This window comes from Chroicocephalus ridibundus, chromosome 1, assembly GCF_963924245.1.
Source record: "Chroicocephalus ridibundus chromosome 1, bChrRid1.1, whole genome shotgun sequence".
In the NCBI taxonomy this organism is placed as follows: domain Eukaryota; kingdom Metazoa; phylum Chordata; class Aves; order Charadriiformes; family Laridae; genus Chroicocephalus; species Chroicocephalus ridibundus.
The window spans coordinates 213,243,415-213,259,341 of NC_086284.1; the positions used below are offsets into that span (position 1 = coordinate 213,243,415).

General features: G+C 45.3%; 1 protein-coding gene across 3 annotated transcripts in view; it reads right to left on the minus strand.

Annotated features, from left to right (window-relative positions):
- The window catches only part of CAMK1D (calcium/calmodulin dependent protein kinase ID), a 235,676-nt gene that overhangs the window by 81,697 nt on the left and 138,052 nt on the right, over positions 1 to 15,927 (minus strand). For all 3 annotated transcript variants that reach the window (XM_063323613.1, XM_063323612.1, XM_063323614.1), the window contains exon 3: positions 12,264 to 12,338. In XM_063323613.1, the coding sequence (XP_063179683.1) occupies positions 12,264 to 12,338 (75 nt within the window). The remainder of the gene's footprint in view (positions 1 to 12,263; positions 12,339 to 15,927) is intronic.

The window sequence follows — 15,927 nt, forward strand, 5'->3', positions numbered from 1 at the left end:
CCAAGGGGTTGTGACCTACAGACCAGCTTTAGGTGACCTACAGGAGTATCACGTACAGTCCCCTCTGGGATGTCTCTGGCACATCTCCGGCACAACATCCTGCTGCAGTTCTGGAGAGCGGTACACCCACCTGTGTGACAAGGGAAATCTGCAGCAAAACTCCTTGTGCAGGAGAACACTGTGGATGAAGATACGCGCAAGGGGAGTGGGCTGAGAGCAGACGCGAGGTCAGGAAAGAAGCTCTGCCTCACGTGGTAACCTATTAAGTGACTGTCACCTGGTCACATTTAACAGCATACTCCAAGGAAAAGGATACTCAGGCCAGAAAGCAGCTCTAGACCTTCAGCTAAATGCCCAGACAGCAGCTACGACAGTTATTTTATTTTTTTTTCCTTTTCCTCCCGCTTTGCTTTTTGCCTGTGCTGTTGTGCAAACAGTTGCCTTTCTACGCTGAACTTCTGAACATGTACAGCCATAAATGCACCAGCAAATTTCTCGAGTTAATTCAGCTCAGGTAGGGGCAGCATTAAAGGAGAGACTGTTCGGCAGCGTCTCTCTCCAGCTCAGTGGGAAGCGCTGCCGGCAGCAGCCCTGCCTGCTCCTGCCTGCTCCTGCCTGTAGGCAGCACTACTCGCTCCCACTCCAGGATAAAGTAAATCCCCCCCCACAGCAGAAAAATGATCTCTCCCCAAAATGTTCCCATATGCTCTTTCTAGGAGCTGCCGTGGCTCTCTTGAAAGTGGCCACATCTCAATGGCAAGGGAAGGGACTCCAACTACAACCACGTTGAGTTCCTGGGGGAAAGAGGGTGCAACATGAAATGCCTTTCCCTAGGGAACTTGCTTTTTAAAATATATTTCATCTGGTGTAGAGTATGACCCCATCTTCAATGACAGAAATCTCACCTGCATTTCCCTCACCACCCTTCAAACTAGGCAAGACAGCACCAAAGTGAAGCAAACCCTTTATACAGCAAATCCAGCCGTGAAACCATCTGAAAAGAGCAGATTTAAAAGCTCCTGGCAGAGCGTTTGCAGCATTTTCAGAAGCACTTTCTGCAAACGGTCCTGCCCCGTGCTTACAGGGATACAAGCCTTAATCAATGGAAAAGACTCTGGGCTGCGATGAGATAAATATCCCTGGAGATAAGCCTGGTGAGCATTCGAAGCCAGGTAATTTCCCTCTTCTCTGCTCAGTATCGCTTAATTATGTTTACACATCTCCTGTCCAGTGGCGCTGGGTAATATTTTGCAACAGGGTGACCGTGAACTTTAGGGCTGAGCATATAAAACACCACCATCATGAGCAGAGGCTTCATAACGACGGCAGGATGGACGCTTGGCTCTGTTTTCTCCTGAACGAATAACCCTTTTCTGGAGCTGTAAGAGACTCAAGGCAGAGTTTTAATGGTAAAATCCCTAAGGCAGAGATGAACAGTTGGATGAGTTGTATTTTGCTAACTGGCTTTTAACGTTAAGAACGCAAACCCCAGTTTTTAGTAATGCTGTCTCTTTGTATGCTTACGTAGGTCTTAAAATCTCAGCTCTCTTTCAGTGGATTTCAAATGGCCTTTCTGACTTCCTTTTTTATTACAATGCATTTTGGGGAGGGGTATCTTCTTCCCTCGGGGATACACGGACATTTAAAGGCTCCAATTCCTCTCACCCAAAGATGTCAGTGCTCCTTAGAGTGCCATCAATGAGGGGTGAAGAAAATAGAATTACAGAGTGGTTAAATGCTACAAATGAACAGAATAACCAGACAGAATAAACACCAAACTCCTCCAAAGCATTTTCAGGACTTTAGCACAGAAAATTTTTCACGGCTAAGCCAGGATCACACAGCCCCAAATGGGAATTTGGACTTGGAGAAGAAGGGAAAAGACGACATAAGTATTTGGGTCTTTGAACACACTTTTCCTCCAATTTAAGGGAAAAAATGGCCTTTACAGGCAAAGACATAACCATGTGGCATGAATCAGAATAAAATGAGCACATGTTCTATAAATGCATCAAAGAAAGGCTTCACCAGCAGCAGTATTTTCTTTTTCTATAAAATGCTTAAAAAAGTAAAAGTTTGGCTAGAGCAGACCTAACCACTGTTTCAGAAAAAAGAAAAACCCCAAACTGTCTAGATTTATTTTCCATTGAATAATTTTCCAGGGAGAATGTTTAAAGCAGAAAACTATGGCAAGAACTTCTGCAGTCCTATGAAAATAGTGTCTGTAAGAAGAGGTAACCACAGCACTACAAAAGGAAGTCAAAACAGGATTTCAAACAGCGACTTGTATTTCGATTAAAAATTCTAGGTTTTACATAATCCTTTTCAGAGCCTTGGCCCCCAGACCAGTCACAGATATCTATATGAATCTCCCTGGCTTTAAAAATACGCCCTATGTAGAGTTTTTGGGGCAAGTACCAGCCAAAATGCAAAGCAAGAGATCTTTTCTTTCAGCATGAATATGAATGGGCTGATAATGCCTCATCATCACCTTGATTAATGGGTTCTTCTAGAAGTTGTACACAGAGTCTCTTGATAATACAATAAAAATACAACTGCAAGTTAGTGTAACACTGACTCTGGAATCGCATGCAGACTCTTGAGCAGAGTAACCTACCTGTCTATACTACCTCGAAGACAGGTCGGAGCTGAGATATGAGCATGGTTGGGAAATTGAGCCTATTTTTTTCCCCGCAAAATCATTAAATGTCTTCTGGGATGCACTGATCTGCATCCCACAACACTTCTGATCCTACTACTGTCCCCTTCGCCACAGTCTGTACAATTTCCTCCAGAAGAAAACTCAAGAGGGAAATCCAACTTTTAATAATGGTTTCAGCATGTAAAAGAACGGACTTGTGAACACCAACGTTAATTTTGCCTGTTGCTTCAATGCTGTGTTATTTCACTTCGAAGCTTTCCAGGTTGTTATGAAAGCCCTTTTCTGTTTGAATGAGTGTAACCATTTAATCAGAGTGCCTCCACGTCATGTTTGAGAGGGATCCGACCGTATCATAATGAATTCTCATACTGTGGCATATATGGATTTAACATTTATTACCCACCTTGCTGCAAAGCCCCTTCCTCCTGAAGCAAACACCAGCTATTTAATTGATTTTAGTGCACCACGGCGTAAATTACTAGGTACTGAGAGATGCAGAACTAAATGTAAAAGACTCATTCAGTGACTACGCGAACATCAAGTAAGCGGCAATGAAACTTCTGGGCAAGGCATGAAAGGAAGGAGATGGTTATCCAAAGCCAACAAAACGGGGAGAAAATTGCTAGAGCTCTAAATAGCCACCTGCCTGCTGTTTGGAGAGAAAGGCCCCGCTCCTGCTCTCGGGGAAGCAGTGATATTATACAGGATTACGGGCAGATATATATTGCTGCCCTGTGAATTGCCTACACCAGACCAAGCTACTCAATATGGGCACATACGCCCCCGTGCCCACCTGCAACAGGGAGCCTTAACTGGGGATTTAGCGAGGGAACTGCTGGTGGGCTGAAGGAAGAAACTCAAGCTGATGATGCCAAAATTTGCTGTAAAAAACCAATCAAGTCACCTACTCTCATCCCAAGGATTTGGTACTGGCCCTTGCTGGGGAACAGACGTTACAGCAAATAACCCTCAGAAAGTCCTTGTTTACTGCACTCACCAGTATAGGAAAATAATCAGATACTCTTGTCTGATTTATGAGCCCTTCGAATCTTTCTGTAACTTCAAAGAATAATAACATTAGAAGAAGGTTTATTTGGAATTTTGGCCAAACCTCTTCTTTCCCTTATTGACAATAGCAGCTTTGCAACAATCAATATCTTAAAGAAAAAAATCCATTTTCATCTGAACTGTTCACATCTCTGTAAAAACAAACAACATTATAATGCTGTCTATTCACTGAAAATGTGGAAATGTTTCTCAATTATCTCTTTATTCCCAAGGCTACAGGGGGGAAAAAAACCACTTTCCATCACACGTAGCACAGCACTTTGATTAAAAAAAAACAACCCTCAGTGCTCCCTTGCTAATGAGTCCATTATGGGACAATTCAGACTAAGCTAACAACGAGTGCAAACTTAGGAGCAAAGATGTTCACAATCGTCTACACCTGTTGAAGGTGACTGCCTATAAGTGCTTTTAGAAATCTTCACGAGAAAGTCTTTTATACTTCCCAGGATACAGAAGATTCTCACCATTCCTGTGCTGCTGTAGGAAGGGTAGACTGATGCCCGCAGGCTGTAAAATGCCTGCTCCTAGCCATGGCTGAAGCCTTTACCCAGAAAACAGCACAAGGAAACAACAGGGCTGCTGTTCAGGGCCGTTCCTAGGAGAAGGTGCTGTGTTTGGAGGGGGCATGGGGATAGGAGCTACTGGAAGTCCTTCCATGGCCAGAAAAAAAAAGCAGAAGAAAACCCAAGGTGCTAAGGGCAGCTAGTACCATCCAACGAGCACATATCAACACTTTTGGGGTCATACACAATCCTCACAATTACAGGTATCTAAAAGTCATCCTGAAGAATCACTCTGTGGTCTATTAATCTGTTACCAACAAATGTGCCCATGCCCTGATCTCTACCCTGACATTAATAATTTCTAGTCTACTTATAACCTGTCAGCCACTGGAAAAGGGGAGATACTCCTTCCTATTGAACACTCACCGGCACAACCCAAATGATGCAATAACCTTTTTTCTCCAAAGAAAAAGATGTGAAATTGATGCTAGATTAATAGCTACTACCCAGTTCCCAAGGGCATGATGCCAGGGGTCAGTTTATTATGTAGTCAGCAGCTTGCAAAGCTTTAGTGGGAAAGTACCAAAGTACAGTGAGATTAACTCCTTTAGTCTTTAACAGGGTGACCTGCATTGTTCAGTCAATACACTTTCGAAGATTTTGATAAGGCATGATTTTTTCTTAAGATATCTTTTTTTTTGAGCTATACTGATAAACCATGCCCTGACTGCGTTAAGCACTGGAAACAGGCTGGAACCAAAACCTGTATCGCACATGCCCAAATGATAAGGGTGATTTCAAAATCTAACATGCCAGCTCTGCAGTTTGGGCCCACGTCTGCAATATGTCCATACTGAAGGCTGTGATAGGCCCAGGATTCATTTTCCTAAGCGCTTCTCCCACGATTGCGGTCTGATGCTCCCAGTCGTGTCGCACATACTCAACCCTGTTGCTGCTGTCCCACTTTGCTTTCCACGTTCACCAGCTGGATCCAACCCTGGAGAGCTGTGCATTCTACGGCACCCTCCCCCCAGTTCAAAAAACTCTTGTCCACAGAAGCAGAAAAAGGCTTTTTTCAACCACAGGGCGCAGTTACTGCTGTTTCTTGTTCCGCTGCAGACTCCTGAAGGCTGCTTTGCCCAAATCACTGATGCTTCAACCCACAAATTGTGAGGAAATTAAGTCCTGCCTAACTACAGCCCCTAGGTCTCTGCTCAGCTGCGCCAAAGTTGGAGCAAAGCTCCCTTGGCACCTCGCAGGCTCCTTCCTGGCATGCCTAGATATGCATCAGCCTTCCTGGCGCTGCAATTCTTAAGTAGCATTTGCGCCAAAAAACCCCACAAAACAACAAACAAATGAACAATTTATCCAATAACTGATTAATCTAAAATTCATGTATATTTGCTTGACCAGGAATTGGGAACAGGTCTTTCCCTGGCCCATCCATTAAGTATCCTAGCCAATAAACCCCATGAGATCCATCTGCCACACACATCTACCACACATCTTATTCCTGTGCAGCACGAGGAGGTGCTGGAAGCATGGGATCCAAGGCTTTCGACATAGAGCCAGGGTATTTTCAAAGGGTGCCGGGCACTACTTTGGGCTGGCCCTTTTGAGATCCCTCATCTAAGCCATGAGTATTGGAAATAAAGAAGAGCAGAGTTATGGGCGCGATCTCCCATCCCGTACCATGAACCAAACTGAATCCCCCGTCCCACAGTCATCAGTTCCAGTGCTCTTCATTACTGGTGTTGTTTCTCCTGTTACCATTACTGTTATTACTAATAATGATAAACAACACCATCCGTAGAAAAAGGTGATGCTGAGGGGCTTCTCTCAGGTGCTTGGACATTTTCCACTTCTGAAGAATGCATCTTGCTTTTATCATTCGTATAAATCCCATTGTGAATGCAGAGATATTTCCTTCTGTCTTCGGCACAATGCTTTACAGGCATAAAAAAACAAGTATGGGAATAAATCTCATCGAAGGAATGCGGTGTGGCAGATCTATGTTTTGCTTTAATTAGCATCCTGATGTGATAGCGGCTTGGCGTGCGTATCGCTGTTTTGTAACACAGCGCGTCCTTGCTAGGCTCCTTAAGGAACCTGGCAAACACGGCACTTCCCTCCATTGTCTGTTGTTTTTCTTGGAGCCTGAATATTTTCATTGAAATGTCACTTGCGCACCCCGTCCATGCTCGGCTGCTCTCAGAGTGCGCTCAGGCATTGGGCTTTGAAAAAACAACGGGAATTCAGCACTTAATCACGACTTGGCGCTTTGCTTACTTATTTGCAAAACATACAGGTGAAAGGCAAAATCACAATTAAATAATAATAAAAACTTCTGCAGATTTTACGGCAGGTATGTACCTACCTGCCTGTTGGAGCTGCCCACCAAGCCATCACAGGGCTATAAGGCGCTTGCGTGTGGCAAGGGAGAGCTGATATCAAGTGCAGAGGAGGGCAACGAAGCTGGTGAAGGGCCTGGAGAATAAATCTTATGAGGAGCGACTGAAGGAGCTGGGACTGTTTAGTTTGAGGAAGAGGAGGCTGAGGGGAGACATCATCACTCTCTACAACTACTTGAAAGGACGTTGTAGAGAGGTTGGTGCTGGTCTCTTCTCACAGGTAATTAGCCATAGAACAAGAGGGAATGGGTTCAAGCTGCAGCAGGGTAGGTTTAGGCTGGACATTAGGAAAAAATTCTTCACAGAAAGAGTGGTTAGACACTGGAATAGGCTGCCCAGGGAAGTGGTGGAGTCACCATCCCTGGATGTGTTTAAGACTCGTTTAGATGTGGTGTTGGGGGATATGGTGTAAGGGAGAACTTTGTAGAGTGGGGTTGGTTGGACTTGATGATCCCAAGGGTCTTTTCCAACCTAAATGATTCTGTGATTCTATGATGATGAACAGCAGGGATGGGGACATGGGGACTCTGAGCCTCTAAACTTCTGGGCAGAGCTCTCCTTGGTGGGTGACTTGCACGCAGCAGGAATGAGCGCCTGTCATCTTGGCTTTTCTGTGATGGAAATCATCTGAATAATTCAGCAGAGTTAAGATGCCAAGATGGAAAAACCACAAAGTCAGGGGCTTTAGGCTCAGTTTGGACTGACCTTTTTGCAAAGGTAGGGAGAAGATTTTCGGGGTTGGCCAAACCGGGCTGCTCACTCTAAAAGCTTGTTCTCAGCAGAGATGTCAAAGCCTCGAAAGACCTCACACAGAGGGAATACTCCAGTTTCTGTGGAGAATCAGTAACACCAGCTGATGGGATGCGGGTAAAGCAGCCCTCCTACTGAGAGGATCAGACCTGCTCTTCAGGAGCACAGCCCCCCCCCAAGGAGGTGGAAAGCTATATCAGCCTGGAAGTAGGGTTTTCACTCTTTCTAACTAGATCCTGGTATTAATAGGAATTCCTCTGGATTTGGCACTACCCTTGACCGCAAAAAAAAATGCAGAGAAACTCAGAGGTGGGTATTCATGTTCGATCATTACGTACCTAGCTACATGCTTTCCACAGCCTGCTTCTGAAACCTTTCCCCATCTGAACAGTCTCGTTACCTTCAGGAGGAATTAGAGGTATAAAACTTCCAGCGTAGCAGGTTAAAATTGCAGCCTGGAAGACTTAGTTATTAGGACATAGTCCATACCCGTAAGGACGTTAAGCAATGGTGTTGATTCCCTGGGGAGCATGCGACTGGGGATTTTTAAGAACAGGTTAAAAAAATATCTGCTAAAGCTGATCAGACAGTACAGGCAGCATATCCTGCCCTGGGACAGAGAGATGAATTCCATAAGTTTTGGAGGTGCCTTTTAGACCTATTTTTAGCCTGTTTTCCAAAGGCAGTGAGGCAATGGCTCTCCATCCCAGTTTGCCAGCCCTTGGTAATTTCTGACCCACCGGGTGGACTTCAACCAACTTTGGCAGAAGAGTAGAGATATCAAAAAAATTAAGTTCCTACATATTCCAAATATGGATGAATAAAGGAGAACGTGGAAATTAATGTCTTCGTTGATTTTCAACATAGCCCCATATCCTTTCAGAGAGGCAATGGCCCCAGCTCCTGTGGCTGTGAGTAGTGCACGGTGCACACAAATCTTCAGGGAATCAAACTTCACTGCTTCACGCTTCAGTGCAGGAGAACAATATAGATGAAGCTGGAGCTGAGCTTTGGGAATCTGCTCTGACCGGCCCAGACAGCACATTCAGAAACAGCGTTTGCCAACGGCCCCGTAACACTCAGACGGCAAAGACTTGTTTATGTAAATCCATTTTTATGCATGATTTTCCAGCATGCAGAAAATGAATCATCGATATCCAAGGAGGCCGATTATGCCAAGGAGATATAAGTATCTGACAGTACTAACAACGACAGGTTATCTGGATATTTCCCTATCCCGATGAGATGAAGCAAGGCAGATAGCTTAGAAGATACCGAAGGGTAATTGCTGCCACGTGGCCCCAGTACCAACCAAAAGTCCTGTACTTGCTCATTAACAAAGTTTACGAACATACCAAGACATAGTTCAATAAAACTTCTATTTCTGAAAGTACTTTATTTCTCCCTGTCTTTTACAATCCTCTGGGGAAATCTCACCCTGCATCCATAAGGAAGGAAACTTTCAGAATATTTTAGTGTTTATCTTTGTTGCCTGTGCAGCTCTTAACAGTACTATAGGAAATCCAAGTTTGGAAAGGAGCAGGTGTTTTCTTGGTTTGAAAGCACATCATCCTAATGGAAATACGACAAAATCTAAATGCTGTACAGTACTTTTCTCTACTGCCTGCAAAATTTTAGCAGAATCGTCATAGGAGAGGCAGCAATCATCCTACATCTGTATTCTGCTTTGCAGCTGCACCGGTAACTCCAAAGCTGAGCAATACTGCTTGGAGCAAAAGTCAGCCTGGAGTTGTCCATGACCTTGCCAAACTAAGAGTCACTGGGTTGGAATATCCTGTATTTTGGGAAAATAAATAAAGAAAAAATGGCCCCGTCATTTCTAAGGAACAAGTTAATGCTTTGAGACAGCACATGGAAGTCTGAGCTGTCAAACCTGGGGTTCTCCAAGCCGGACTTCTGGTCTACCTTGCACTAAGAGTATTGTGACAGTTTGAAGTTTTACGATGGCTTGTACACAATGAATGTAAAAACAAGGTGGTGAAACCAAAGCCAAAGATCAGATTTCCCCATGAACGTGCCAGGAAACACACAGGACAGGTTCACCAACAGCTACATAATCCTGGGAAGAGGTCCCAGAGGGACTGGTAGGAATTAAGTGTCAAGCAGACGTGAACAGCCACCCCTTCACCTCCCTTCCTACCAACTCCAGTACGGACACTGCCACCTGTGCTTGCCCACATCTTTGACAGAATAAACAAGGTGCAATATTTATCCTTTAAGTTGTCCTGCTAACAAGCATGGCTTTCAAGTAAAGTAGATGTACCAGAGGGCAAACATAAACAGGGAGGCTCAGTCTACCTCCGGAAGCCTCCTTCTGCAGAGGTGCTGTGAGATGCCCAGGGGCTCTAATGTTGACTGTCCACAACATTGCAAGGAATGGCGATGAAAATACCGTCCATGCCACATAAAATCTCCCTTGGGAAACATTAGGTAGTGCCCACTTAGCAAGTAATGAGCCAGGGAGAAGGGCATATGGATTTGAGATTTGTTGTGCCCGTGATACTGATCTTTAAGTGGCCCTAATCTTACACACACATCTCTTTTTTCTTTTTTTTTTTTTTATCTAAATGCTGCTTCCTGAAAGCTGCTTGACCAGAACTCCTTCTACTTCATATCAAACCCCAGTTTTAGATGTAGACAACTATTGTCATGTTTAGGAGAAACACTCAAAAATCAGAAGCCAAAAAGCCCACAAGGAATCTAATAATAAATAGGGCAGAGACGTAAACAAACAGATACCTCGTGCCGTGCAATGGTTCACAGCTATTGTATCAACAAGTTGGTGTTACCCTGGAAACAAGAGATTATCTGTGCATGCCTTCTCCCAGACGGGAGCCGGGAAAGGAGGCACGCAGAATTAATTCTGAATCTTCTGTACTTTGCAGAGTTGCCGCCCAACTATTGATGCCAATTGATCCCAATCCCAAATACTGATGAAAATTCGGAGGCAGTGCAGAGGTTGCACCATCCTTAACACAAGGTCCTCAGCGCCGAGGGTGAGTACCTGGCCACCTTGTACTCTCCACCTTGGGGTAACACAACCCATTTCCAAGAAAGCTCAGACAGGTTATTCCCTGGAAAAAGCCTGTGCAGAGCAGAGGACAACACGGCTTTGTCTGATTCACAGCAGCCAGGAGGGCCAACAGCAACGGCTTGGCACAACATCAAAAGACTTTAATAAAATTAAGCTTAAGCTAACGTGTTGTATCCTACAGCTGAGGCCGATTAAGAGCACGCACGCACACAAGGTTCGTCACACGGGCTCTCTGCGTGAGTGGGAGTTTGTTATGGTGCTGTCCCTTGACTGCACTCAAGCATGTGCCCCTATTCAAATAAAATGATCCCGTAGTTTTTGAGGATTTTTCCCGCTTTTTATCAGTAGGAATGATAAAAAACATCAATCCTGCTCCTCGGCGGGGCTGGGAGCGCTCAGAGCTGCTACCCCAAACGCTGTGGATGGGTTCCCAGCTGCTGACTTCAGCCAGGCGTCTCACCCTGGCGGGCATCAGCAAAGCTGTGTCCTTCTGGAACAGCTAAATGCTTGGCCCTTGAAAAATGAGTTGGCTGGGTTTACAGATACATCTACAACAAAAAAGATAATTTCCTACTAAGCGTTGAATTGTGAGCAAGTAGAAATTTATACTATATATTCAGTGTCACCTATGATTACAGACCAAGATTTCAGATAACCCAGTGATCCAGATGTAAGAAATTTAGAAAAGTGAGGGTTACACTACATTAACCAAGCTAGTAATAAGTAGGAGTAATATCGATTTATTTTTTTCTAAAGAGATTAAACAAAAACAAGGATTTGTAAATCAACCAGTCACAAAATTGGTCCTTCCCACAACCTAGGTGGTTTGTTGGAATTTGTACGACACTGATGCTCCTGTGCAAGTCCTTTTGCAGCACTCTGGGCTGAAACGTAATGCTACAAAACCAGATTAAAAATGTACAGGGCGCTATTCTTCCCACACTGCCAGCAGAACAACTTCTAATGACACCTCCATGCCTGGACGTTACCAACAGGCAAGGGACCGACATGGTCTCCCAGGGCTTCCCACAGGGTATTTAATCCCAGAGCTGCCTCTTTCAGATCCTCCAAGCTTGCCTATGGCACATCTGGCTCTTCATAGCTGTGTTTTGTCCCTCTGCCCTGTCTGCTCTGCTCTTGTTTGAAAAAGAAAGAGACTAGAGATGGTAAGAAGACAATGTCAAATAATGTTTTTTAATTGATTTCAGAAAGAGAGGGAGAGGGGAAAAGTAGCATGAGCATCATTTCCCCCCTCCCTGCCAGGTGCATGTGATGGGAGGACCAGGTCAGCCACAGTGTACCATGTACCTGATGGGATCCTGATCTTCTCAGGCTCAGAAGGAGAAAACGTGGAAGAAAGGGGGCTCTGGTGAGAGAGACATGTCAAGAATGATACGAGCTACCACTGCTGCTGAGACAAGGATGATGCTTTCTTGCAAATCCAGCACCCTTGCACATGGTGGCATCTCAGGTCACCTCTCACTCGGTACAGACCAGGTATCTGTTGAGTCACAGAGGACTAAGCCGTGGCAGCTCCTTACGTATGGAGACAGTTCTGATCCCTTTAACATCTCCATTTCACTCTGGTTTGATTTGGGTGAGACTATTCACAAAATACCTTCGTTCCCAACTACACAACAGCCCATCCCATCACGCCTGGAGATGCATTTTTAACCACCTGCCGAGGATTTTGCAGACTGCAGCACACAAGACAAATACCTCCCACGTATCCCATCTTTTAGCTTAAAGAACAAAAGCAGAACAAGAAGAGTTGACAATTTTGACACAGAAACGTCATTGTGTTCAATACTTACAATTGCATGACCAGGTATAAATGGTTCGGACTCTCATAGATGTCTTCCAGGGCAACTATATTTTCATGCTTGATTCTGAAAAACCATAAGATAAGATGAGATGAAATACTGGGTTTTATTTTTTGACGTGGCTGCCAAACAGATAGCTATTTTTAGTTAGACGCTACTTGTCAGTCTTTATTCAACATCACAAAATACAATATTGATCAAAGTAAACAGTCAGGAGCGCTTCGCAGACCAGAAGACTGTTAATACTCATAGAAAATTCCTTCAGTCCTCTCTGAAGTCGAAATATTTAAGGGTTAAGTATCTGGGGCATTAGAGGTTTACAGCTCCCATGTCAGGTGTATGAAGATGGTCGGTTGGAGGTTCAAGCCTCAGGACAGCAGCAAAGCAGGGTGTGAGGGGGTGATGGAGGCAGGGTGCGGGCTGGCAGGGGGAAGGCAGGGGGATTTGCCCCTGTGCGGAGGCTGGCACAGGTGGGCAGCTGCTGTACGACAGCCCCACACTCCTTCCCACCAAATTCGCCCCCCTCCTGTGTCACACCTGGTCTGGACACCCGAATTTCCCTGCAGCGTTGTTAAGCACCGCGCACTTTCTGCGCACCAGCTCCAAGCATCTTCACGGGTTTGCTACGCCTTCGCCATTCCCACCGATCATTCCCACGACGCCTCTTGTCAAAATGGTAGCTTTACAGAGAAAAATTGTCTCTACAAGCATACATCTAATTAACTAGTAAAGCAATGCCTCTCTGGGCTTGCTCCTTAAATGCTTACAAATAATTTCCAAAGGATACATTTAACTTGTGCAAACCCTAAAGAGACTACCCGTACAACTCCGGGGGCAGAATATTAATTACATCAATTGCAGACAATCATTTTAAGAGCAAGAGAAAGCAGAGACCACTCATTAACCAGCAGATGGACACATTCAGAAAGAAAGTAAAAGTGCATCATCAGCAAATGCAAAACTCTCTACGTATTTCAAGGTTCAAGTAGCTTAATTAAGATGCTTAATTATATGTCAGGTCATCATCCTCAATGGTCTCAAGCACCCTAACGTCTGCGTGAAGATGCTGAGAGCAGAAGGTCCCCTGCGCCCGGCAGGATCTTTCCCGTAAGAACGCAGACTAATCCAATTTCCTCTGAATTCATTGGAAAGGTTATGACTGATCTGGATTTACACCCATAATCAGTCATCAAAAGCTGCATTCATATAAGGACCTTCATGCACAGGAAATTTAACATCAACAATAAGTGAACTCAAACATAACGCGCTACAGGATGTCAGAGAAACACATACTTGAGTAGGCTCCTCACTCTACATAAATATCTGGAAAATCCCATGATATTTCAGCAAGATTTCCAGGTAGACTGCATCACAAATTAAGTTCTTAATAGTGGCAACAGGAAACCAATACACCACCCACTTGGCTTTACACAGCACATGTTTGGAAACCTTCGTTTTGCTGTGCAGGTCTAGTGCCTGGTCCCTTAAGGGTTACAGTTAGGGCAAGGGCAGCTTTGCCTCATTAGTTGCTAGTTGAAGGTACACTAGGATCCCAAATGACATTTCAAGCAAATAGTCACTTTTAATGGAAATTATTAGATGCATTTATACATTTTGCGTTTCCACAGGCACATTCACATGACCACTTCTTTACCTCATACCATCACGATCAAGAAGGCGGCTTTAGCACAAATAGTCTGCCATAAGGTTATCTGTTTAAAGCCTCCAACTTAGTCTGCCGGTATGGTTTTTACCATGCACATATTAATGCTTTGCATTTCTATTTTTGAGAACCTCAGAGGTTCTCCAAACCCACCTAACCCCCTCTGAGACAGCTGCCAGCACACCTGACTGTCGCCCACGCCGCTAACGGGGGGGTTACCCACAAAGACCATCAGCCGGGGAGGCAGAGCCCAGAAAAGAGCTCATCAGCCACGCAACACCGCACCCCGAGGGCTGCCGCGGGATCCTCTCCCCTTTCTGATTTGCAAACCAAATGGGCACCGCGCCGCTGCACTCTCTGAAGGCGGATAAACTTGCTCGGTTTTAAAGCGAAGTGGGGAGAAAGAGTTTAGTCCTACCACTGTGGGGTCCAATCTGCCCCTCTCTGAAACCAGATGCAGGACGTGAGCACGTGGGATTCAGGGAGACGGTGAATATAAAGGGAAACCTGGAAAAAGGCAGCAGCAGAAGCTGAATCACTCCCAAAGTACAAAGGGAGCCATCCCCATAGGGATGAGGGTACTTGGAAGGACGCATCCCTTTGGGAGGCGATACCTGTGCACACTGGCCACCCCAACTGCTGGTGGCCGCTGCACTCAAGGGGCTTGCTGAGATGGGAAGGAGGCATTTTTTTTCACTTTGCCTCAGCCTCCCCAAGACCTGCAGGACCTTAATCGTGGAGTTACGCAGTGCTTCATATTCCCAGTGAAGCCCACGTCGCATACATGTGAATCAAGCAGCTTAACCTCCACAGCATTTCTCTACTCAGATGGACTCTCGAATGACAAGCTATTTAAAGGAAAATGGAAATCAAATCAAAAAAAACCAAACCAAACAAATCGATGGAAATCACTTGGGGAGAAACCTATGGTTTAGATCAAGCTGCAGATTGCGTTCCTGAAGCTGGACCAGAGCAGCCATGGGCTTCCCAGCAGAGGTCACTGCAGCCAGCAGCAATTCCTGCACTCCTTTCTTCACTTTAAAGCATGGCCGAGAAATCACCTGCAGCCCTGATGCACAGTAATTAACCTTTCAAGGCTGAACATTACAGTAACACCCTGGGAATGTGGTATCCTCACAGCACTTTATCGGTACCACAAAGATCAACCGGGGTACCACAAAGGGTACTGCAAAGATGAGCAGGCAAGAAGATTGGGGGTGCCAGACACGCAGGTAACAGCCAAAGAGACACTTCTGTCTTGCACAGATGCTCGGGTACATCAAGAGCCGGGGAAAGCACCTGTAGCGGCAGATACTTGATGGTCATGGATCAGGAGGGATTTGGGAATGGCTTAATTAACTCCGCTTTTATCCCCCTCTAGAAGCGCCGAGTGAATCTCAAAGGTTCAGAGGATTCATTCTGCTAAGCCTCCAAATGCCTCCACGCTGCCCCACCGGTGATCTCGCTTAGCAGAAATGCCCACCGGACTATCTGATCTCCTCAAGACCTGCCAGGATTTATTTTTTTAAAAGGCGTTGCTCTCATTTTACAAAAGGGGAGGCGGCGTGCAGAAAAGCTAGAAGTTTTTCTGTAATCACAGGAGAGAAGGGAGAAGAGTGGGCTGAGAAACCAGGTCCCCCCACCCCAGAGTATTATCTTAATCAACGGGCCATATTATTGCAATCCCTTCTCCTTCACATCTCGGTGACAGTATCTCAACCCCATTTTTCTGCAGCCTTTTTTTCCCTCTTTCCTCCCTTTTCCAGACCTCCCCCTTCTCAACGTGTGGCTCCCACGCTGCAATAGATAAACCTGCCCTGGGTTAAGTCTGCGCAACGCAACGCCTTGATGTTGTTGTGGTACGTGACGGTGCAACGCTATGACTGTAGCAGGGGGACATGGACTGGGATGACAGCAATTCCTATGAATTATTTCCCACAAAAAGAAGAAAAGGCCCAAAAGTGAGCATCAAAACATGAGCTTGGTTAAAGC